This window comes from Schistocerca cancellata, chromosome 1, assembly GCF_023864275.1.
Source record: "Schistocerca cancellata isolate TAMUIC-IGC-003103 chromosome 1, iqSchCanc2.1, whole genome shotgun sequence".
In the NCBI taxonomy this organism is placed as follows: Eukaryota; Metazoa; Arthropoda; class Insecta; order Orthoptera; family Acrididae; genus Schistocerca; species Schistocerca cancellata.
This window is the reverse complement of record NC_064626.1, coordinates 64762792-64786923: the sequence shown is the minus strand read 5'-3', so window position 1 is coordinate 64786923 and position 24132 is coordinate 64762792. Positions and strand designations below refer to the sequence as shown.

At 38.6% G+C, this 24132-nt stretch overlaps 1 protein-coding gene across 1 annotated transcript in view; it reads left to right on the top strand.

Annotated features, from left to right (window-relative positions):
* The window catches only part of LOC126115034 (uncharacterized), a gene marked incomplete at its 5' end in the record, with an annotated part of 85173 nt that extends 64418 nt beyond the window's left edge, over positions 1-20755 (top strand). The window contains 10 exons of the mRNA XM_049915077.1: positions 10801-11060; positions 12634-12807; positions 16168-16347; positions 16432-16638; positions 16829-17083; positions 17202-17528; positions 17640-17901; positions 17982-18128; positions 18224-18374; positions 20234-20755. Of these exons, the coding sequence (XP_049771034.1) occupies positions 10801-11060; positions 12634-12807; positions 16168-16347; positions 16432-16638; positions 16829-17083; positions 17202-17528; positions 17640-17901; positions 17982-18128; positions 18224-18374; positions 20234-20398 (2128 nt within the window). The remainder of the gene's footprint in view (positions 1-10800; positions 11061-12633; positions 12808-16167; positions 16348-16431; positions 16639-16828; positions 17084-17201; positions 17529-17639; positions 17902-17981; positions 18129-18223; positions 18375-20233) is intronic.
* Positions 20756-24132: the final 3377 nt, after the last annotated feature.

The following is a 24132-nucleotide window of genomic DNA, read 5'->3' as shown; positions in this document are numbered from 1 at the left end:
ATTCACGTAAATATTGATGAGCAATACACTAAGATCCCCTATTTAAGATCCCACCAGTACATGTGTAGTATTCCTAGTTGGCATTGCACATGCATTGCTTGAAGACATGCACTTCCGCTGTAAGCCTGTGTACTGCTCTGCATGCACTCCATAATAAAAGCTTGCCTCTTCAATAGCAAAACAAGTTGTCTTCACATCATAAGATTGTAGGTTGACACCAACTACAAAGAGCACAAAGTTTTTATATAATCACGCCCCATGCAGAATTAGCTGGAAGCAACCATCTTTATTAACAAGGAATTCAGTCAGTCATATTTCCACTGATTCATTGATGACTGAGCTTCAAAAGTTTGATGTATGGACTACAATTTTTCTTTCATTGTATTTCACGAGATGATTAGTGGAAATATAGTGTTCAGCGATAGCATACTTATTTGCTCGGAGAAGGCAAGTATGCTGGTGATGTTCTATAATGCGATCTTGCACAGTGTGCATCATTTCCTCTCTCTAATATTACCACATTTACACAGAATCCTGTAAACATCTGCTTTCTACAACTCATAAGTCATCTTTAACAGATCTCAAAAGCACTGAAACATTACTACAACTTTATGTCTTCATAATCTTCTTTTCCTTGTGCCTTCGGCCCGCACCCTCGCAGGGTTGGCATGGTTATAGTGGATTTGGCAAGGTGAATTTAAGGGGTGGCCGGATGAAGACAACACAACACAATGACAAGGATGATGACAACACAACACCCAGTCCCTGAGCAGAGAAAAATCCCAGACCCAGCTGGGAATTGAACCTGGGCCCCTTTGCGCGGCATTCCGTCATGCTAACCTCTCAGCTACCAGGGTGGACTACTTTGTCTTCTTAATATTCTGCCTATTTTAGCTGAAACATTTCTAGCCAGAAACTGCGGTCATGTGTGTTTGTGTGTGTGTGTGTGTGTGTGTGTGTGTTTTCTATCTCCAATGAAGGCCTTGTTAGCTGAAAACTGATTTTCTGACAGTCTTTTTGTTGTGTCTTTCTATGACTGAGCATCTCTGGTATATGGTGAGTAGCAACTATCCTTTTCATAATATTGTTACATTCCATCTTGGATTTTCCATTGTTGAATTTCCAATATGTGGTAGATAAGTAGTCATTTTGAAGGCCTCGTCCTCTTCCTCATTCCGTTGTTAGTACGTATTTAGTGCTCTCTGTACTTGTGGAGATGAATATTCATTGTTCAGGAACACAGTTTGAAGGGATTCAAGTTTTGTTTGCAGACTATCAGCATCTGAGCTGGTATTGGCTTGATGGGTCAAGGCGTTTACAATGCCCATCATTTGTGCAGGATGTAGATTATATATGAAGGCCTTCTGAAACACTGAATGCCCAATTGTGCCATCACCTTTATATCACACCAAGACATCTAAAAATGGCAAGCAACCATCTTCCCCCATCTGCATCATAAATTTTATTTTTTCCTGTGTCAAGTTCAGGTGAAGAAACTCTTGAGAGTCTCCAAACCAACTGGAATGCCTGGAAACTGTGATTGTGAACAACGGATATTTGTCTCAACAAGTACAGAGAGTGCTACAGATGTATAAATGACAGAACAAGGAAGAGGATGAGGCCTTCAAAATGACTGCTTGTCTATCATCTAATGGAAATGTTTCAGACCTCCTTCCAAAATATCAGCTCTTTTGGACTTGTTAAAGATGATTTAGAGTTGCATAAAGCAGGTGTTTACAGGATTGTGTGTGAATGTGGCAAATCTTATATTTGGCAAACAATGCACACTGTGCAGGATCACACTATAGAACACCAGTGGCATATTCACCTTCTCCAAGTAGATAAGTCCGTCATCACTGAACACTGTATTTCTACTGGTCTTTCAGTGAAATATAATGAAACAAAAATTGTGGCCCATAGGTTAACCTTTGGAGCTCAGACATCAATGAATCAGTGGAAATGTGGTTGTCTGACTCCCTTATGAACTAAGACAATGGTTTCCAATTAAATTCTGTGTGGGACCCAATTATAAAAAAAACTTCATGCTCTGTATAACTGGCAGCATCCCATGCTCCTACAATGCACATACAATTGTTCTGATATCACAGAAGTGAGCTTTCACCCCGTAGGGCATGCAGATCAGCGTACTGACTTACCAGGTGTACATGGTGTATATGACCCGGGAGATCCGGGAAAAACCCGGGAATTTTTCCATCCGGGAGAAAACTGGGAAAAACCCGGGAATTGTTTTGAATTCTGGGAATTTTTCATTGTTTTAGTTTTCAGTTAAATTTTTGTTATTTTGACTGGTAAGAACCAATACTCTAACAAAGGATATTATTGTATCCCATTACTGCAGAATGATACTACAGCAACAAAACATGAACGGGAGAAAAAAAAAACGAAAATAAAAATTAAGTTGCAAAGGAAATGCGCCGTATACAACAACAAAACAGTGTTCATACAAGCGTCTGCCAACAGTAGTGTATCAAAGGCTTTAGGAACACTATGCAATGCTTTATAACAACAAATTGCCTCCGATGAGCGTGACGTGACAACTGTTTACATTAGATTCGTTTGAGCAGTTGCGGGCGGGCTCTTGCGCATTCACAGTTGAGTCGCATATGAGTAGTACCTTCTCGTGCTTCTGGTTATGGAAGTGTGGCTGGGCGCCACTACTTAATATTGCCCCAGTTCGGAAATATCGTAGATCCGGGGCTGGTGCACAGAGCAGTCCAAGTTCCTGTGGGGAGGTGGGTCATCTCCATGTGACCTGTGTTTATGTTCAGTGATTTTGTTGTTTCCTCTTCATTTATTGCTCTCATGTTAAATGATAACGAAACGGATTTTTGTGGCTGGGAGCTATCAAATGAATTAAAATACATTCACATAATTACGGCAGGCTAAAATATGTTAATAGCTTCAGATTTTATTTCCACCTTTGACAGTCAAGCATTAATCGCCTTACAGAACAATGAAGTTATTTTTGCTGGTTTGCTAAAGAGATTTGGCTTTTATTAATCCTTTCTACTGAGGCAGTCAATTTATTTGGAACAAAATGTTTAATTTCACACTATTGGCTAGTTTCAACTGTTCGCTGCTTTTCAAGTGCACATATGGTATTATGCTATAATAAAGAACCAAACATGAGTACTGGTACTCCAAGAAAATTTACATACGGATGTGCATTTTAAGCTGAATTATACACTTTAGTATGGTTTGCCAAATCCCAACACTCTTGAAGTATCCTTTGATGTCTTGTTTCTTTTATGATATAATGTAAGATCTTTTAATGTTTTACACGTACAAACATATGGGCTTCCTGCGTCATCGTAGCTGCGCAAGCGCGGTGACGCCAGTTACCTGCCGCTTTCTTGCAAATGCTGAAACGAACCTATTTCTAACGGGTCGCGGGAAAATATTGCAAATGGTGGTATGAAAAGCATTACATTCAAAGCAGATTTCCTTTTACGCAAGGTGAATTATGTGTGAGAATGTACAATGAATTTTTTAAATCACAAAGCATTTGACTCATTTAAAAATCAACTCTTTGAGGATGTCCATTTAGAAGTATTTCGAGCCCAGAAGAAGAGACATTTGTGTCGTTATTAAAAATTTTACTGGCACATTTGTGTGTGTATCTTAAAGTACAACACCCGCAAAAAAGATCAACATTATATGTGGAAGCTTAGCTTCTCTTCCAACTTATTAATCTTCGAGACCAATATTATATGTGAATGCTATGTATATTAATTTAAGTCATTAACTTTTCTTATTTGTGTATTTGCGCTACTTAAGTGATCTTGCTATTGGCTGACTACATCACGTGTCCTATTGCTGTCATGAGCTAGCAAGATCACGTGAATGAGCTTTGACGCTTACAAAACCGCATTGCAATATCAATTTCAATGCTTCAGAAAGTGACATGCGTTATTTGGTGGAATTCAAATTTATACCTTCGTAATATGAAAATATGCAGGGTACATGTTGCTGCACATAAAAGGTCTTTCAAAACGTTTTTTTTCCCCCGGAGTTTCGTTTTCTAAAGTGCCGGGAAATTATATGTCGGTATATAAAACCATAAACATTCAAAGGACTGATGACTTTTACAGTGCCAAGGAAGAATATACTATCACTTAACACAGAAAAAGTGTATTTTCATCTGGGAGAAAGTGTCTTTTTAACCGGGAAATCCGGGAATTTTTTTTCCTTGTCCACGTATACACCCTGGTGTACAAGTATGAAACCGGAATTTCCCTATAGATGGTGCTAGCCATCAATGTAGGTCCCATGAGACCGCGTCTGCCAAGCCATGTGCTTCCTGTAACAGCTGACGACGAATGTCAACATACAGTAATATAAGTTCCATACATCAGATACAACAGATACAATCTGTTTCAAACCTGTAAACATGTCAAATTTTGTGCCTACGAACTACGATTTGCAGACAGCATTGGTTTTGTGTTATCATTTGAATCACATTGAATGCTTGTCAAAGCTTTCAGCAAACATGCTATTGGGCAAACACAGTGTTTTGAGTGATTCAAAGAATTCAAAAGTAGTGATTTTGACGTGAGAGAAATGACAAGTGTGGGAAACCACTGAAAAAGTTCAAAGGCGATAAATTGCATGTATTATTGAATGAAGATGATACTCAAACTCAGAAAGAACTCATGAAACAATTGAATGTGATGCAGAAAGCCATTTATCTTCGGTTGATAGCTATGGTAAAGGTGCAGAAAGTGGGAAAATGGGTTCCGCATGAAATGAATGAAAGACAGCAAGCAAATCAAAAGACCACTTATGAAATGCTGCTTGTCAGATACAAAAGAAAGTTGTTTCTCCATTAAATAGTGACAGGTGATGGAAAAATAGATATATCTTGAGAATTGTAAGTGTTGTAAAACATGAATGAATCCAGGCAAACCATTGACACCCACTGCGAGACCAAATCGCTTTGGAAAGAATACAATGCTCTGTGTTTGGTGAGATCTGAAAGTTGTCACGTATTATGAGCTGCTAAAACCTAATGAAACCATTAACACTGATTGCTACAAACAGAAAATGATTGATTTAAATCAAGCATTACATGGAAAATGGCTGGAATATGGAAAAAGGCAACACAGTCATATTGCTCCATGATAATACCAAATCACACTCAGCAAAATGGGTGAATGAAATGATCGAGCCATTCAGTTGGGCAATACTAAGGCATGCGGCTAATTCTCCAGACTTGGCTCTATCTGAATAACATCTATTTGCATCACTGGGGCATGCTCTTGCTGAACAATGCTTCAGTTCATATGAGAATGTATGAAAATGGCTCACTAACTGGTTCAGTTCAAAAGAAGAACTGCTTTTTTGGCATGGCATTCATAGCCTGCCAGAGAGATGGGAGAAATGTATAAATAGCAATGTTGATAATTTTGAATAAAATATTGTTTATCAGTTTCAAACCACAGATATGTAATTATTGCAACCAAATTCTGGTTTCATACTTCTACATCTGGTACAGGAGAAGCACGTGCGCTGAAGCAAAGCATGCACAGTGCCAACTAGGAACACCACACATGTGCCGGTGGTATCTTAAATAGGGAAGCTTAGCATATTGCTTGTCAGTATTAATCTGAAGGTGGCCAGAAGACCCAAAATATCGTACCAGCAAGTTACAGACATCTGGCAGTTCTCCCAAAATTTTGTAGAACAGTCTGTGCACCGGGAAAGTTTTAAATTTTCAAATCTTGATGCTGTTCTCAATCTTGTCTAAATAGCATAGGCTGTTGACATTGTGTTACTCCCTCTCCATAAATCACAGAAAATTGGACCTTGAGCACTCCAAAAGATGGTTAATATGACCTTACTAGCCAGTGGTTGCAGTTTGAATTTCTTACAGGTGGGTGATTCACAGAGCTCCCACTATATGCCTCAGTTCCTGGATTCCGCCTCAAAATGATATATACAAGTTTGATTGCAGGTAAAATACTGTAGAGAATTGTATCACCTTGCCACTATGGAAATGTTAACAGCCATGCCAAGATAGATACAATGGTTCCTGTAAGATCACCAAAGTTAAGCACCATCAGGTGTGGCCAGTACTTGGGTGGATGACCATCCAGGTAAGCCATGCGCTGTTGATATTTTCCCCTTTGCATTTACAGTAGAGGGAACAGGAGGGGTGGTGGCGTGAAGTCGTTGATCATCAGTCTTTGCACCAGATGTCCCGGATTCAATTCCAAATCTCTACATGGCGTATCATGAAGTGAAGGCATGTGACACTGTCAATGATGATCCGTCTATCAGATTGGGACATTAAACTTGGGGGTCACCTTCGGTCTCTCTCATCATCTTAAACGCAAACATGACACTACACTCACACTCATCAGTCACTACACTTAACAGATACTCTTTGTAAACAGCTTCCATACTTCATTAGGGAAAGGTGCCTATGGGTGCAAATGATAGGTAAAACCTATCCTGCCTTTCAGGGTCTCTCAACCATTCCTACCATATGACTTTACTACTAAAATGATTTTTGAGCTTAGTGCAACTGTAGTGTTTGTGTTCTTTGCGATGAATAATAAACTCTCTGGGAAATCATGTCGCACAAATCCTATGGTAGTTCAGTTTGTTTTTAATGATGAAATGAGTTGTACCGACACTAACTTATCATTTTTAGCAGTATGTTGAACAGTAAGTCATTGGTCTTCTTCAGTAAGTGAATGAGTACGAGCTAGCAATGCCAGGGTTGGTATCAGTACTGGAGTAGTACTTGTCAGTTATGCTTTTGTCACCATTTCTAAACTTTTTCACCTGCACATAAAAACTCACATGTGTCATGCAACTGCTGCCATATTGTTTGTTCATCTGAGAGTGTTTTTGATAGTTCTACACTTTCCTAAAGTAAAAACTGGATTACAGAAAGCTGTTCTTCAAAAGTATTCTCTTTGAGTGAGCATGAGCATGCCATCCTAAGACATTAGAATTTATGTTTAAATAAATGTTAATTGCTCAAACTACAGCATTCTTCACTGGGTTGCCAACTAACATTTACAAAAGTTTCAATTCTCTGTATTATGTGCTGCCTTCACTGTGTACGTTAGTCCATTTAATTATTGAATGAACATCATATTTTTCATCCTGTTCTCTCAGTAATCACTGTAAAACATTAAAATACAAATTAATTACACTCCAACTAAATAGAATTCTTAATTTCCTAGAAGTAATTTTGCCCAAGTGTTTAACACTAATCTCACTAAACCCAAAATTTTTATGTCCTTTTTTCTTGTTTTCCAGTCAGTACATTCTTTCTTCAATTTGATGTGCATGGCATTAAGGGAAATTTGGATTCTGTTTATCTGTATGGTATTATCCTCCAAACAACAGTTATATTTTATTTTATATGAGCTGATTTCCAGATTATTTTTTATCCTATTATGTATCATGTAGGAAAAAGGAATGAAATGTCAGTCCCATAGGCTTTTTTCCAGACAATAAGTCATAAGTTGTCTGAAGACGCTCCAAGTATTCCAGATTGATGCTTTACAGGTCACCCCTTGGGGTTAAGCCTCATCATAACTATCACTGATCAGTCTATAAACTCCTGACACTGTGGATTTGATACTAATATTATTCATTCTCTGTTTCTTTTACAAGTCCCCATTTCACACCCCTAGGGGTGCTAGAGGTTTCTTACTCCAAGTGTGTCGAGTCTGGTTGAAATTGCTTCTGATGCTCCAGAGAAATGTTCAAATAACACATTTTCCACCTTGCTCCTAGGGTTGCCCTACTGCCACAGTATTTTTCCTAGATTTATAACCAAATGTGTTTGATTGAAATTGCTTCATGTATTCCAGCTCTATGCTTACATATCACCCTTTTCTTTCCCTACCCCCACCCTCATCCCCAGATGTCATAGGGGTGTCCTAACTCGTATGTACCACATTAGTTTGAAATTGTTCAAAGCACTTCTGAGCTATGCTGGAAGACACACACACATCTCTTTATATATGTTTTAATTTTTCAACACTTATGTATTGTACTGTAAGACACAAACAACAGCACGGTCACAATGGACCGAAGTTTATTCTTCTTCCACATACTTGCGAACAACAGTTGAGAAGATAAACACAAACATAGAAACAATCTAAGTCCTGATATAAGCAGCTGCTTACAATATGTGTGAACACAATATGAGAGTGAGTGCGTGCTCTACACTGCAATTATAGAGAGGAGGGCTCTGGTAGACAGCACGCCAGATGCTCTGCCGTGTGCACAAGTCATGTGGCCCACCACAGGTGGCCTCTTGTTGCCAGCCAATGCAGGTGCCATTGGCGGAATATTTTAAGTGGCCTGGTGCCGTGATATATATCCAAGTATTACGTACAGGATTACAGCAACTTACACCGAAGTCCAAACCCAGTTACATACTCCATAAGCACAATTCCTGTCACCAAATTTTTTCCCACTCATTCTCTTCCTCCATTCTCAATTGTATCTCTCTCCTCCTCCCCCGAAGACTGTTGAGTACTAATCAGGATAAACAGATATTTCTTTGTGAGCCAGGGAAAGAACACCTACTAATTGGCTACTGAAACAGAAACAGTTCAAGTGGACCTAACAGGCATTTAAATAAAAAATAAAGTGTAGACTCTCTAGATTTTTGAAACTTCTTAGCAGCTTCTTCATTGATTGAAGGAGATGGATGGTAAATGGGGAAAAGTAAAGAAATGTTATGCAGGATACACAGACAAAGAAAGAGCATACAAAATCCTAAACAGAGAGAGAGAGAAGGTGCAAGAGAGAAAACAGAAGTGTCGCTAGACTGAGATTAAATAATGAGATGCAGGCAACTGGTAAGTGAAAGAAAGAAGGAATAATCAGAAAGAAATTACAGGAAGCAAATGGAAGGAACCAGTTTGAGAGGTTCGCAGGGCAAGCTACATAGTAGAGCTGCTAAAAAGGTAGCCCATACATCATATCTTATTTTATACTTGTTTCTTAAGTGGAGTGTAAGTGGTCTTCAAAAGTGTTATACGATTGATTTTTTTTTCTTGTATTCAATTTATAAATCAGTCACATTTACCCTAGTTGTTAATACATACATCAAAACAAGTTTTGCATCACCTCGGTTCCGAGAGATCCAGAACCTGTACAGAAAATTGGAATAGATATCAACAAAAATATCATTTCTGCCTTTCTTATTGCTCATGAAAACCACACATTGCATGTTGTACCACCATACAGAGACATTCAGAGGTGATGGTCAAGGTTGCTGTACACACCAGTACCTCTAATACCCAGAAGCATGTCCTCTTGCGTTGATGCATGCCTGTATTCGTTGTCGCATAGTATCCACAAATTCATCAAGGCACTGTTGGTCTAGATTTTCTCACTCCTCAATGGCAACTTGGTGTAGATCCCTCAGAGTGGTTGGTGGGTCACATCATTCATAAACAGCCCTTATCAATCTATCCTAGGCATGTTTGATAGGGTTCATGTCTGGAGAACAGGCTGGCCACTCTAGTAGAGCGATGTTGATATCCTGAAGGAAGTCATTCACATGTGCATGATTGGAGCGCGAACTGTCGTAAATGAAGACGAATGCCTTGCCAATATGCTGACAATGTGATTGCACTATCGTTCAGAGGATGGCATTCACGTATCGTACAGCCGTTACAGTGCCTTCCATGACCACCAGCAGCATACGTCGGCTCCATATAATGCCACCCAAAAACAGCAGGGAATCTCCACCTTGCTGCACTCGCTGGACAGTGTGTCTAAGGCGTTCAGCCTGACTGGGCTGCAGCCAAACACGTCTCCAACGATTGTCTGGTTGAAGGAATATGCGACACTCATCGGTAAAGAGAATGTGATGTCAATTCCGAGTGGTCCATTTGGGATGTTGTTGGGCCCATCTCTACTGCACTGCACAGTGTTGTGGTAGCAAAGGTGGACCTAGCCATGGACGTTGGGAGTGAAGTTGCACATCATGCAGCCTATTGCGCACAGTTTGAGTCATAACACAATGTCCTGTGGCTACATGAAAAGCATTATTCAACATGGTGGTGTTGTTGCCAGGGTTCCTTCGAGCCATAATCCGTAGGTAGCGGTCATCCACTGCAGTAGTAGCCTTTGGGTGGCCTGAGTGAGGCATGTCATCGACAGTTCCTATCTCTCTGTATCTCCTCCATGTCTGAACAACATCACTTTGGTTCACTCCGAGACATCTGGATACTTCCCTTGTTGAAAACTCTTCCTGGCACAAAGTAACAATGTGAACATGATCAAACCGCGGTATTGACCGTATAGACATGGTTGAACTATAGAGAACATGAGCCGTGTACCTTCTTCCTGGTGGAATGACTGGAACTGATTGGCTGTTGGACCGCCTCCATCTAATAGACGCTGTTCATGCATTGTTGTTTACATCTTGGGGGGGGGGGGGGGGGGGGTGTTAGTGACATCACTGAACAGTCAAAGGAACTGTGTCTGTGATACAGTGTCTACAGCAAACATCTATCTTCAGGAGTTCTGCAAACCAGGGTGATTCAAAACTTTTTTTCATGTGTGTATTTCAACAAATGTTCCTCCATTATTTTCATATTGTGAATAATTATGAGCCTTTGATTAATTTGAAGTACAAATACTAAATGCCTTACCTTATATTTGTGAGAATTTAGAAACAATCACTTTAAAAGTTAGATCCAAACTACACCTCTGCTACTTTTCTTAAATTTAATGAAATGCATTTCTGAAACTTTGCATTTTTGGGGAAAAATTAATAATTTGTGTGAATTACAGACAACTTCAAGATCAGGAGTCAGGGCGCAGCTTGGTAGCACCACATGACTTGCGAGAGTTGATGGCTGTGCTGCCAAATGTTGACCTCTCTGAGACTCTAGAGATACCACGCGTATTCCGCTGTGATGAGCAGACTCTGCCATGTGACCACACAAGCCGATATCGCAGTACTACTGGCTGGTGCAACAATCTCCGACGTCCAGAACTTGGAAAATCCTTAAGAGCATTTGTTCGACTACTACCTCCGGCTTATCATGACGGTATTTAAAGTAGATATCTATTTATGTTTTGAAACAGGGGGCAAAATTTTAAGTACTGCAGATGGAAATGTATAACCAATGTAAACAGGAGATATTCTTCTGACTTGGGAGAAATCATTTACGGAGTGCAACAAGGCTCAATCTTAGGTTCGCTATTGTTTCACATATATGTAAATGACCTTCCATCTAATATACAACAAGCAGAATTAGTTCTTTTTGCAGATGACACTAGTATATGTACATAAATCAATGTTCTTAAAAGTATTACTGAGTGATTTTCTATGAATGATCTCATTCTCCATTTTAAGAAGGCCAAACATATTAAGTTCTGCGTATCTAGAGGTACTACACCATTGATAAAGTGTAACACATGGTGAAGCAATGATAACTTTGATCTGCGATTATGTTTTTCACACAAAACTTGGAATGCTATATCTACATGCAGCAATTGCTCCTGGGTATCTGATTATGGATAAATTCCAAAATGCATCATTTGAACAATACAATCATTCCTTGCCTGATGTTTGACTTTCACCATTGGGATTCATTCATCCTGAATACAGAACTACTGACTGTTTCAAGACTGACGACGGATAACAAAAGATAAATGAAATTTTTTTTTGTGCAATATAATTACAAATTAGCAGTTTTTGGATTTTTTCTATTACTTATACAGTGAAACCTTGCTTCTTGCCAAATTTCATGATTCTAGGTCAACAGGAAGTACCCTGCAATTTTTGATGGGTGAATTTGCTAGTATCGAAGTATGTGACATAAATGACCTTATCTTTTGATTACATTGACTTACAAGCTAACGTTTATAATACCACCAAGGGAGTACAGACCTTAGTATGTGACATAAATTTCTACTTGATACATCTTCCTGTTTTTCAGAAAAAGGGGTCTTAATGGACGGACGGACAGACAGTGAGTCTAGTAACAAATTACAGAAAAATTTTTTCATGTGATATAATTGCAAATTTACACTGCTCAGATTTTTTCCTTTGACTGCACTGCAAAACCCTGCTTCTTGCCAAATTTCATGATTCTAGGTCAACAGGTAGGTTTTGACGAGTGAGCTTTCAAATATCAAAATATGTGACATAAATGGCCCTCTCTTTTGAGTGAATTGACTTAGAAGCTTAAAATTTTTATACAGCTAAGGGACCATATAACTTAATATGTGACATAAATTTGAACATGATACATACACCTGTCCCTGAGAAAAAGGGTAACATTTATATGGTAGGAAATCACTAGTACAGTGTAGGGGAGTCTTTCTGACAATTATGTCTCTCTTTTATGTATACCTTAAACTGTCCTGCATTCTTGAAGGTTTTCCTCCAAAGTGGTTTCTTTATACATTAACAAATGAATTAATAAGTATTAAAGCAACTCATTGTCACGTTGAACAGATTTAGACCATTATTTAATAAGATAGCAAATTTCACAGTTGAGTTGCAACATAACTTTTTCAATGAATCTCTAAATATGATTTAATTTTGTATATCTTTCAAAATGAACTACACTGTTCTGAAAGAAAAACAAAGTAAGGTTATTGTTTTGGCTTCAGGTGTTGGAAGTCCTCGAGCTATGTCAGTTACTGGAAAACCATTGCCAAGTCCACGACTTATCTCAGTGAACGTTCATCCTGACACTAGTCAACCACATGTTAAATACTCTCTGATGTTCATGCAGTTTGGTCAGCTCTTGGATCATGATCTTACTCACACACCTGTCAACAAAGGTGAGTGCCCGTAATACAATAGTTTCTACACCAAGTTATGGATATTTTATTCTTCTGTCAATTTTTTTCTTTTATTTTTATCTCCCTGTTTTTCCCATATTAGTGTTACACAATTCAGGTGTTTGTTATGTAATATGAACCAGCATATTAATGTTTTGCAGTAACCTTTCCTCTGCTTTTAAAGTAGAATCACAAACCTTTCTCTTTCTCTCTCTGAACAAAACTGAAAATACTTCCTTTTCATCTATTCATCAGTCTAGATTACTATTTTATTCCCAGTATTTCTGTTCCTTTTAACTTTTTAAATCTTGTAACCTTCTTCGTTAAATTTTGTAACCTTCTTCCTCTCAATAGGTTTGCACAATAAAAGATATGTTGTTAGTTTATGTTCTAGTTCTTATCATATCATCATCACCTGTTTTAAAAAGATAGATTGCATCAAATGGAAAAATTCAAACAAGAAAACTAATAAATTATGAGACAGAACTGTTGGTGAGTTCTTACCTTTAGGAGATGAGGTATATAGTACTTTCAGTACATATGTAAAAGTACATGACACTACTGAAAATATTAGTTATTTCCTCAGGGAAGAGAGACAAGAGAGGGACAGGGTACGGAAGGTTAGAAATGAAGGGCAGATCATTCAGACCTCAGGACGAGAGCGACCCACCTGTAGTGAGAACAAGGGTAGCCAAAGGTAAAAGAGGAAGTATCAGAGCAAGTAGCTCAGAGATAGTACACTGGTGAGCATTGTGCACAGTCTTTCTAGGGATCCAGAGGGTAGAGTAAGAAGTACAGATAAATTAGGAGGAAGACAAATGAATAGGGTAATTAACAACTTGGAGGGACAAAAAAGACCAATGAGAAAGAGAGGAAGGAGGATAACACAGATGAAAACATAAAAACAGTGAAGAAATTAATTAAATATGACATATAAATGAAATGTATTAAAATATAATGACAAAATAATCATAATGAAAAATGAGGAGGAAGGGTGTTAATCCTTTGCACTCTGTAATAAGGACATGCATCCTTACTTAAATTGTCACTGCCCTCCTCCCCGCTGGGCAGCAAGCACATCACAGAGAATTGCACAAGTCTCTTTGTGGAAACGTGAGGCCCCTGACGAACCATTAGTCTATACATTAAAGAAAGTACTCTTTCATTCAAATTTACTTAAATAAGTGGTACAATAAAAAACTTTTTATTCTGTGATATATTTTGAAACTTTTCAGGGTGGAGTGTTTCGATCAGCATTTCACTCTAATTATTTACAAATGAATATAAGGGGAAAGGGGATATCCGAAACTGTCGTAATTATAGAGGGATAAAACTGATGTCCCACACAACAAAGATCTAGGAAAGGATAACTGAAAAGAGGTTGCATCTAGAAACTGAGGTATGTGAAGAACAGTTTTGATTTATGCCAGGGAGAGGAACAACCAACACAATATTTGCACTAAGGCAACTGATGGAGAGGCACAGAGAAGTACAAGCCGAACTGCATATGGCCTTTATCGATCTTGAGAAGGCATATGGCAGAGTGCCGAGGTAAGAGACATGGAGATGTCTGAGAAGTAAATGCCTGCCAGAAAAATATATCAGGGCGGTAGAAGACATGTATGAAGGCGCAATGACACAAGCCAAGAGCAATGCAGGTGCAACAAAGGCATTTGCAGTGAGAGTAGGACTACATCGGTGATCTGTGCTCAGCCCATATCTCTTCGACCTTGTCATGGATGTGCCAGTCAAAGATGTGAAAAAAGAGGCACCTCTGAGCATGATGTTTGCTGATGATGTTGTAATCTATGAACCAACCCAGGAGGCACTTCAAGACAAGCTTGAACAGTGGAGAAAAGCTCTAGAGGAAAGGGGAATGAGAATTAACAGGGTGAAAACAGAGTATATGTGTACAAAGGATGCCAAAGATCTACATATTAACCTGCAAGGAGAACAACTGGCACTGGTGCAAAGTGATGGAGGACTGGATGCAGAAATACAGCACAGTATAAATAGTGGATGGATGAACTGGAGGAAACTGAGTGGAGGACTGTGTGATAAGAAGGTTAGCTGCAGAATGAAAGGAAAGCTTTACAAGTTTGTGTTGAGGCCTGCAATGCTGTGTATTACCAAAACATGGCCAATTACAAAAGCCCACGAGAAAAAGATGGAAGTGGCAGAAATGAGAATGTTATGAGTACATCAGGGGAACAGTGAAAGTGGGGCCCATGGGGAAGAAGATCCAAGAAAGTAGGCTAAGATGGTATGGACATGTGCAGAGAAGAGTGGAGTACTATGTGGAGAGAATTGTTGAAGACCAAGAAATTGAAGTATCAAGGAGAAGAGGAAGGCTGAAACTGAGATGGAAAGACAAGGTAGCAAGGGACCTACAGGAGAAGGGATGGCTCAGAGAAGCAGCACTGGCTAGGCATTTATGGAAGAGAAGGATCCAGCAAAGCAATGCTGACCCCACATAATGTGGTAAAAGGCTGAGATGATGATGATGATGATTTTTTACAAATGAATCACTGTCATCATCAAAATCATTGTTGTCAAAATCATTCTCACTCTCATTTTCAATTAGGCATCATTCCTCTAAAAGCTCTAGAATCTGTACCTCAGAAAGGGCTCTGTGTGAAGAACTAGCCGCTTCACACCTATTATCTTGAATGTAATAACTGAAACCTTCTCTCTTGACACAACTGCTACCATTTGAGACCAAGTTAACACAGGCTTCCCTAAATGGGAGCACTGATGCCTAGTACAGTGTAAAAAGTGGAGCATGTGTGAGCTACAAAAAAATCTTCTCAAATGAGGCTCAACATCAGAATGGAAAACAAAATTCACACTGTTGAGTGCCACTCGCTGTTGGAGTGGAAAGGGTTAATAGAGGTTAAATGCAAGAGGTTGTTGGAATGTGGAGAAGTGTTGAAGTGAAAGTTCCTATCTTTGGAATTCATGGAAATTAGTACCAGGTGGGAAGATCCAAATATATTGTTAGGGTTCAGGATTAATGATAATTACAAGTTCATCTATGGTTGTTGCTCATATTTAGAAATTTAAAATCAAATGAATAATGGCTTGATTTTTACAGATTTTGGATCCTAAATCAACTGACTAGTTTTAATGAAATCTGTGATTAGGTAGTGTTAATAAAGGGCATTGATTTTTGCAAATCAGTATTTGAAAGCAATAATTTAAAAAAATAAAAATGAAACACCTTATTCAGTAGCTGTGTTCATCCACTGTTTACTACTAATGGAGACTAAAAAGGTATGTAGCAGTATGTACATTGATACCTGTGAAAGGTAAAGAAGTGTCATCAAAATTATGACATGCTATTGTAATGTGTGTTTCAAGGATTTGTTGGAGAATCCATTCTCGACTGCCAACCATGTGATGCCATGAAGACAGTCCATCCAGAGTGTTTTCCCATACCAGTACCTGAAGGGGACCCCTACTTTCCTAAAGTAAATATTACCACTGGGAAAGCTATGTGCATTCCTGTTACGCGCTCAATGCCTGGACAGCTAACACTGGGTATTTATCTACATTTCTGCTAATGTTTAATATTCTCTCAATATTACATAATGAAAACAGAAGAATTTGTATGTGTGCAAACAGGGTACCGAGAGCAGCTGAACCAGGTGACTGCATACATTGATGCTTCCTTTGTATATGGATCAGATGTCTGTGATGCTAATGCTCTTAGGACATTCACTGGTGGTAAGATGAATGTAACAAAAAATCCAAATCGAGGTAAACCACTCTTACCACAGATCACAACACATCCAGAATGCAAGTCAACAACAAAAATTTGTTTTCGAGCAGGTGATTCTTCTTTACTCATTAGCTTACTGAGTTGTATGATTTTTTAGTTAATTCACAACATACAAAAGTGTATTAAATGCACAGTTTCAAAAGAGTAGTTTGTAAAAAGTGAAATCCCTTATCTCACTGTACACTGCAATAATGATGTTAAATGCACATGCAATGGCTAATTATTTGTGGTATTGAATAGGTGATGCCAGGGCAAGTGAACAGCCTGGACTTGCAGCAATACATACACTTTTCTTAAGAGAGCACAACAGACTTGCTGACAGACTTGCTATTCTGAATCCACATTGGAATGATGAAAAACTCTATCATACTGCACGACGTATATTGTCAGCCATTACTCAACATATAACATTTAGAGAATTTCTTCCACGTCTCTTTGGATGGGAAGGGTTACATAAACATGGGCTTTCCCTTGAACCAGAAGGCTATTTCAAAGGTAGGAAAACACAACATAGTGAACACATCATAATTGCTAATTATAACTTTGAACTGTAAGTAGAAGTATTACAAAGTATCATATATCACCTGATAACTTAACGGTCTACAAATTTCAGGCTACGATCCAACATGCGATGCCACAATCGTGAATGAATTTGCAGCTGCTGCTTTCCGGTTTGGGCACAGTTTATTACGGCCGTCACTTCTCAGAATGGATACAGGCTATGTGGAGAGGAGACCCGGTGTACGGTTAAGGGATACTTTTTTTAATCCCGATGTACTGTATCAAGCTGGAATGATTGATGATCTAATCAGAGGCCTAGCAGCAACTCCCATGGAAACACTTGATCAGTTCATAACAAATGAAGTTACAAACCACTTGTTTGAAGACAGACGTATGCCATACTCGGGGATGGATCTAGCTGCTATTAACATACAACGAGGTACACACAAAGTTACTGTTTGTACTTTATTGAAACTACAATACTTTTTCCTGGCTTAAATGAAGAAACAAACTCTCGACAACTGTATATATGCTTTCTAATACTTTTCAGGTAGAGATCATGGTATACCTGGTTACAACCAGTATCGACAACTATGTAACCTGTCATTAGCACGTGATTTTGATGACCTGAAACGGGAAATACCATCTCCAGTAGTTGAAAGGCTTCGGCGGCTGTATCTGCATGTGGATGATATTGATTTATTTCCTGGTGGCTTGGCAGAGACTCCTCTTGTCGGTGGAGTTGTAGGACCAACTTTTGCCTGTATTATTGGACACCAGTTCAGATTACTTAGACGGTGTGATAGATTTTGGTAAGCCATGCATTTCCAGTAATTATAATACGTAAGTTTAGAACCAACATTTTTATGGTAATTTTCATTAATGTTTCCAGGTATGAAAATGATGATCCATTAGTGCGGTTTACAGAAGCCCAGTTGTCAGAGATCAGAAAAGCAACACTTGCTAAGCTGATATGTGATAACGCTGAGAATACTGACTACATTCAGCGATCTGTACTTGACTTAACCGAACCTTTCTTGTAAGTATGAATAACTTGCGCCTTTTACTGTAGTAAAATTTAATGAATTTTCTTTGTAAAAGGCAAACAAGTAATATGTACAATATTTGTAACAGGAACCCCAGGGTTAAGTGCAGTGCATTGCCATCTTTAGACCTGGAGCAGTGGAAAGACAGACTTTCATGCAATGTTGGGCACACTACAATAGATGTTGGGACAGCTGAAAGAATATCTCCTTGCGTCATGTGCACATGCACCACAGAAGGGGTATGTCTGCATGCATTTCTATTTAATTGTAATAGGTTTTTTATGATTATCAGTTATAATACATATCTGGGCAACATCCAACAACAAACGCAACAAACCTTACTTGTGTCATTCAAAATCTGGTCTGTTAATTAACAAAGTATGGAGGAAAATACCATAGATTCAAGCTGTAAATTGATCTGGATTCACTTTTTCGCCAACAGTATTATATCATTCATTCACCACTCATGTACCACGTACATGGCTAGTTTGAGAAAATTTCACCAGTCAGCATCTCCAATATTTCTGCCCATTAAGAGACTGATATCTTTTAATCCCCCAATCTCACAATGGAACAATAAAACTTTTTATTAATTCAGTATAGATTCACAATGATTTTCTTAGATCTGTACTTTTTTCTTTTCTGTACTATAAGTCTAGCACTCCGACAAAGCAACTGATTGGTCACTATGACACTCTGCAAAACAGATTTTTTTGAATATAGTATGGTTTGCCGAGTATTGTTCATTATGTGTAATGCATCATACACAACTACAAGAGGTTCCCAGTTGTGCCACATGAGGTTTTTGGCCTTGTTGTATTCCGAGGAAACTGTGGGTTAACCATCTTTGCTGGTTCTGCATCCTCTGCCTGGCAGACAACAATTGAACTGACACAGCCAAGTCACTAGTAATAAAGACAGAACTTCCAGAGGAGCGATTGCAGCTGCTTAACTTTCATTTTTGGTAATGAAAGAGCGTAAAACTAGCTCCTTTACTTGGTCAATTTTTCATGTTTGTTGTGAATTCTAGTTGATTCTAGATACTATGATTAATGAGCACCATCTGCTCATCAACAGATTTACAGAAAAAATTAAATTAAACTGCACTGAAACTGAATAGTTATCAAGTCCATGAAAATTCTGTCTCCTAAGTACAGACAATTACAAGTAATATTCTTTTTAATTAATGCTTAGTTCCAGTATGAATTGTTTTTAGATAACTGTAATGGATGATAGAATACATAAGCTAGAGATACATCAGTTTTTTAATGATGAAAATGACATGTATATTTCAGATAATGTAAATGTTTTATTTATTAGTAGCTCTGTGTTTAAACTGCAATTACATGACCTTGCAACAGTATTTTTCATTATTACTATTGATGTCTGAAAATGGAAACAAGTCCATGCGGTTATACAGTTTGTTTCTTGCTTAATTCTATCATCTCACAGGTGACGTCTTAAACTTAATGAATCAAAATGCTAAAGGGTATGGTAACTATTTGACTTATTTGTGTCAAGGAAAGAAATGAAATCCTGTTTTTACTTCTGATTTTTTTGTTTCAGTCATGTTAAACAATTTGTTCTGCAATTCCATTTATATTCATAATTTGGTTGATGTTCTCCCATGCATGTTACCTTCTTTGGCCTAGATTCTGAGCTTGTTCTACCAAGAATATTCTGTCACCTGCATCACCTAAAGAACAAAGTCTCAGACAGAGCTTTTCTGCCAAGCAATTACAGTCTTGTGAAGATTCTTTTACTTATCGTTGTCTACATCTTGTTTCTTCTCCTTATCACACAGTGAAGAATGGATGCTATGTTACTTAATCGTCAGACTTATCACAACCAGACATGATGTGCATTATGAAAAACTATCCTAAGCAGTTGCTGTACTTGTTTGACTTGCTTTTTCTCTTGCAAATGAGACTACGTTCTGTTCATTTCACAACACATGACAGTTGCGTGTGCTTAACTTGTTCACTTGTGAAATATAATGTAAAGAACTTAAAATATCTGCAGCTAATTTGATAACCCTTCCACTGAATAATCAACACTATATTGCATTGTATGTCTAATATTACATTTATTTTGACAGCCAATTTGCCAGTCTCTGAAGATCGGCAACTGCTTCAATCTTGCAAGATCTTTCAGTCACGCAGCTGTTCTTGGAGACCATGTGTGTAAAGTCCAGTGTGCATTTGTCTTCCGTGCTCTACCTCAAGTAACAGAGCCAACAGATAACCAGTTAGGTTTCAGTTAATTTTACATTTTGCCATCAAAGAAGACTGACAATTTCCAAGTTAAAATCATGGTGTATTATAGACACTTGCAGTCATGTAGTTAGTCAAAGAAACTATGTGAAACATGAAATCAAAACTGTTCCAATACATGGCTGTGAAAAGCTCTTCCTCTAAAGAGCTTCAGAACTGAGGAATGTGCAGCAGAAAGTATGATGACAAATGTGGCTGAGCAGCAGAAAATATGATGAAGTTACCAACATTATTACTAAAGTGGTTTAACATGTGAAACTCATAGACAGTCATGTGTTAATTTTAATCTGTATAGATCTGCTGTGTTGGAAAAAGACACAGAAATGCAGAATTGTGATATTTATTAAAGCTGTAAAATAAATATTTTACCTAAATAACTGCCTTTGCATCTCTTTTTGCAGAAAAGGTCACTGAACTCATGTCTTTCTTTTATATATAGTCACAAAGTAAAACCTGTTTCATACCATAAATATATTGACTGTTAATATAATATTGTATCCATTGTAAATTTTACCCCGAGACATCAAGATGGTATTCTTTATTATACTATTCAATGGCCTGGTAGTTTCATGAATCCACAATGGGTTACTGTAGATCCTAATATTGTTAGCAAAGTACTAACACAGCTTCTTCAGTTTTAAAAAGTCTTTAGGTGCCAGGTCGGTGTTATTCGAAAGGTGCAATCCTTATCTCTGGATATAAAGCCATGTCAGTAGTTCATATTACTGCACAGTATATCAACAGTTAACTAAATCAGTCCACTCAACCGATGAGAGTGACAGTGATGATTTTACAGGGGACACACCTCATTCAAACAGCTAAAAAGGAATAAAAATTCTTTTTAAAATATGGCAGTAAGTCTGTCCTGTCACTCATCAAAGTCAGTTGTTTGTAAAATTCTGTATTTGTGTACAATCAATGTTTGAAAGTTAACAGATCTAATGACAACAGATGTACATGTCACTGGAGAAACAATATTGTGTAATAGACAATTATATACACTGATCAGTCAAATATATTATGACAACTTGCTTAGTAGCATGTTGGTCAACCTTTGGAATGTTATACAGCAGCAGTGTCATGTGGTATGGAATTCGACAAGTAGTTGGTAGGCTCCAGAGGTATATGCCATAAGAAGACTATGCACAAGTCACTCATTTCCTGTGCACCCCTGGTAGCTGAGTGGTCAGCGCGACAGAATGTCAATCCTAAGGGCCCAGGTTCGATTCCCAGCTGGGTTGGAGGTTTTCTCCACTCAGGGACTGGGTGTCGTGTTGTCCTAATCATCATCATTTCATCCCCATCGATGCGCAAGTTGCCAAAGTGGCGTCAAATCGAAAGACTTGCACCCGGCGAACGATCTACCCAACGGGAGGCCCTAGTCACATGATAAAGATAAATTTTGTGGAAAAGACACCAACATAAGTTCCCTATCATGCTCCTCAAACCACTGTAACACAATTATGGCCTTGTGAGAGTTGTCACCTTATACATTGGAAGATGCTATCACTGTCATGCGAGACATCAAGCATGAAGGGATGAAGGTGGCCCATATTAACGTACAGTTAGCCCACTGCTGTTATGCTGCCTTCAATTACTACCACAGGTCCTGTGGAATTCCAAGCAAAAGTCCTTTGCAGCATAATACTGCCCCCAGCAGCCTGCAACCATGGTACTGTGCTTGTTTAATGCAGCTGTCTACCTGTATAACAACTTATCCAGACATGACTATCGCCCTGGTGTAGCAATAAAAGTGATTCATGTGACCAAGCGACATATTTACATTGATCCGTGAGCCAATCTTCACAATCCCATGCCCACCCCAATTGCAATTGACGATGTCACAGGGTCAACATGGAAACAATTAGAGGCTTTCACTGTGTGCTCCAGAACACTTGTCTTCTTCCTGCACCAACACTGTACTTTGTCTCAGTTCACTGCCTATCCTACTTTATAGCACGGGCTCATCACAGTCTGTAATGAGGTGAGAATGTCACAATACCTTGTTGCCTACTCATAGTTTCACCATCCTTCAACCACTTTCCACAGATACTCATGACAGTAGCATGCAAATAGCTTCACCATTTCCAAAATGCTCATTTCTGGGCACCAGTTCATAACAATTAGCCCTTTTTCAGAGTCACTTAAGTCATTGGATTTCTCCGCTTGCAGCCTGTATTGTGTTTTAGAATGGGTTCGCAGACCAAACAGTTTATTGGTGGCTGATATTTTATTATCCGTCTTCACTCTGTTACCTACAACTAACCTTCTGCACCATTTATTTAATCGTATGGTGATTTTATACAATATACAGTTGATATAAGGCAAATGATTTTAAACAATATACTTATGATATAAGACATGATTAAACCTTTAAGTCCATGTTTTTCAACCAGTTAATTAAGCTGGGTGTGGGAGTGAACAAGTCATCGGGAATTCCAGGGTATGAATGAAGTGGACAGCGTTAGACTAAATGCACCATGATGTACAGCTATGTTGTCACATACATAGCAATGTCTGGCCACTTAGTAGACATTCCTGTTGCATCATTTCATAATGTGATCACTGTGGCTTTTGATATTAGATTCCCGCAGAGTGGATCTACCAAAATGTATGTTGCTCTTGTCAACTGTGCACCCTGTTTCCTTACACTGTGTTTTAATCGTTCAATTGAAACTCCATATTTACATTTCAGCGAGAAGTAAGGGAAGAATGTATTACAACACAGAAATTCTCATTTTGTGAAGTACAACAATAAGTTCTTCATGTGTTAACATATACAGTTCTATCAAATATTTAGGTTTTGCCAAAAATACTTCACTGATATCCCTTGAGAATCTGCTAGTCACATAGTATTCTTTCTACGTCCAGCAACTTGTGATTCTGAAGTCTTCGGATCAAACATTGATTGTACACAAATGCAAAGTTTCACAAGTAAAGACCTTGGTGGGTGGCAGAGCAGACATATATCCATATTCAAAAATCTTTTTTTTTCCATTTTAGCCATTCAATCTGGGGTACTTCCATTGTCAGATTTGCTCACTGTCTTTGACTCTTGGCCACTAGATCATTCTTGGACATATTGCATCTAAAAATGAACTGTTAATGCCACTGTACTTATGGATGTATGTTTTCTGTGGGGGTGATGAGCAAATGTGCCCATGTGGAATTTACCATTAAGGAAGATTCTTATGTCCTCGGTACTACATGAGCATGAATTTTTGTATCTCATAATTGTTATAGCTGTGAGCAACCGGTGAGCAGTGCAAGGCAGAGAAAGGAGATGTGAAGGTGCCAGGCGGCAGAGATACTGGAGGTATTCTAACAACAAACAAACAGGGCAGAGGAACATGTGGGGGATGACAGACACTATGACCGACCAGGACACAACACTTGGCAAGCACACAAGAACTGAGGTGATAAACATGGTGAGACAACAGCAACACAGAAACAATCCAAACAATAACAGTATGTATCTCAACACATGGAACTGGAACGCAGTACGGCCGAGATTCACGTGCAAACTACGGCGAGTACCAGACTGCTGGGGTAGCGCTGCACAGCCACCTAAATACACGACCATGGGAAACGCGACTGGCTGCAAACTTCACGTGGTATGAGAGCGGCTCACTCGCATGGCAAGGCTCATGGTGCAGGCGCGCACCTGAGTGCAGAGACCCCTAGTGGGTATCCAGGTTCATACCCTCTGGCGTGCATTCAACTT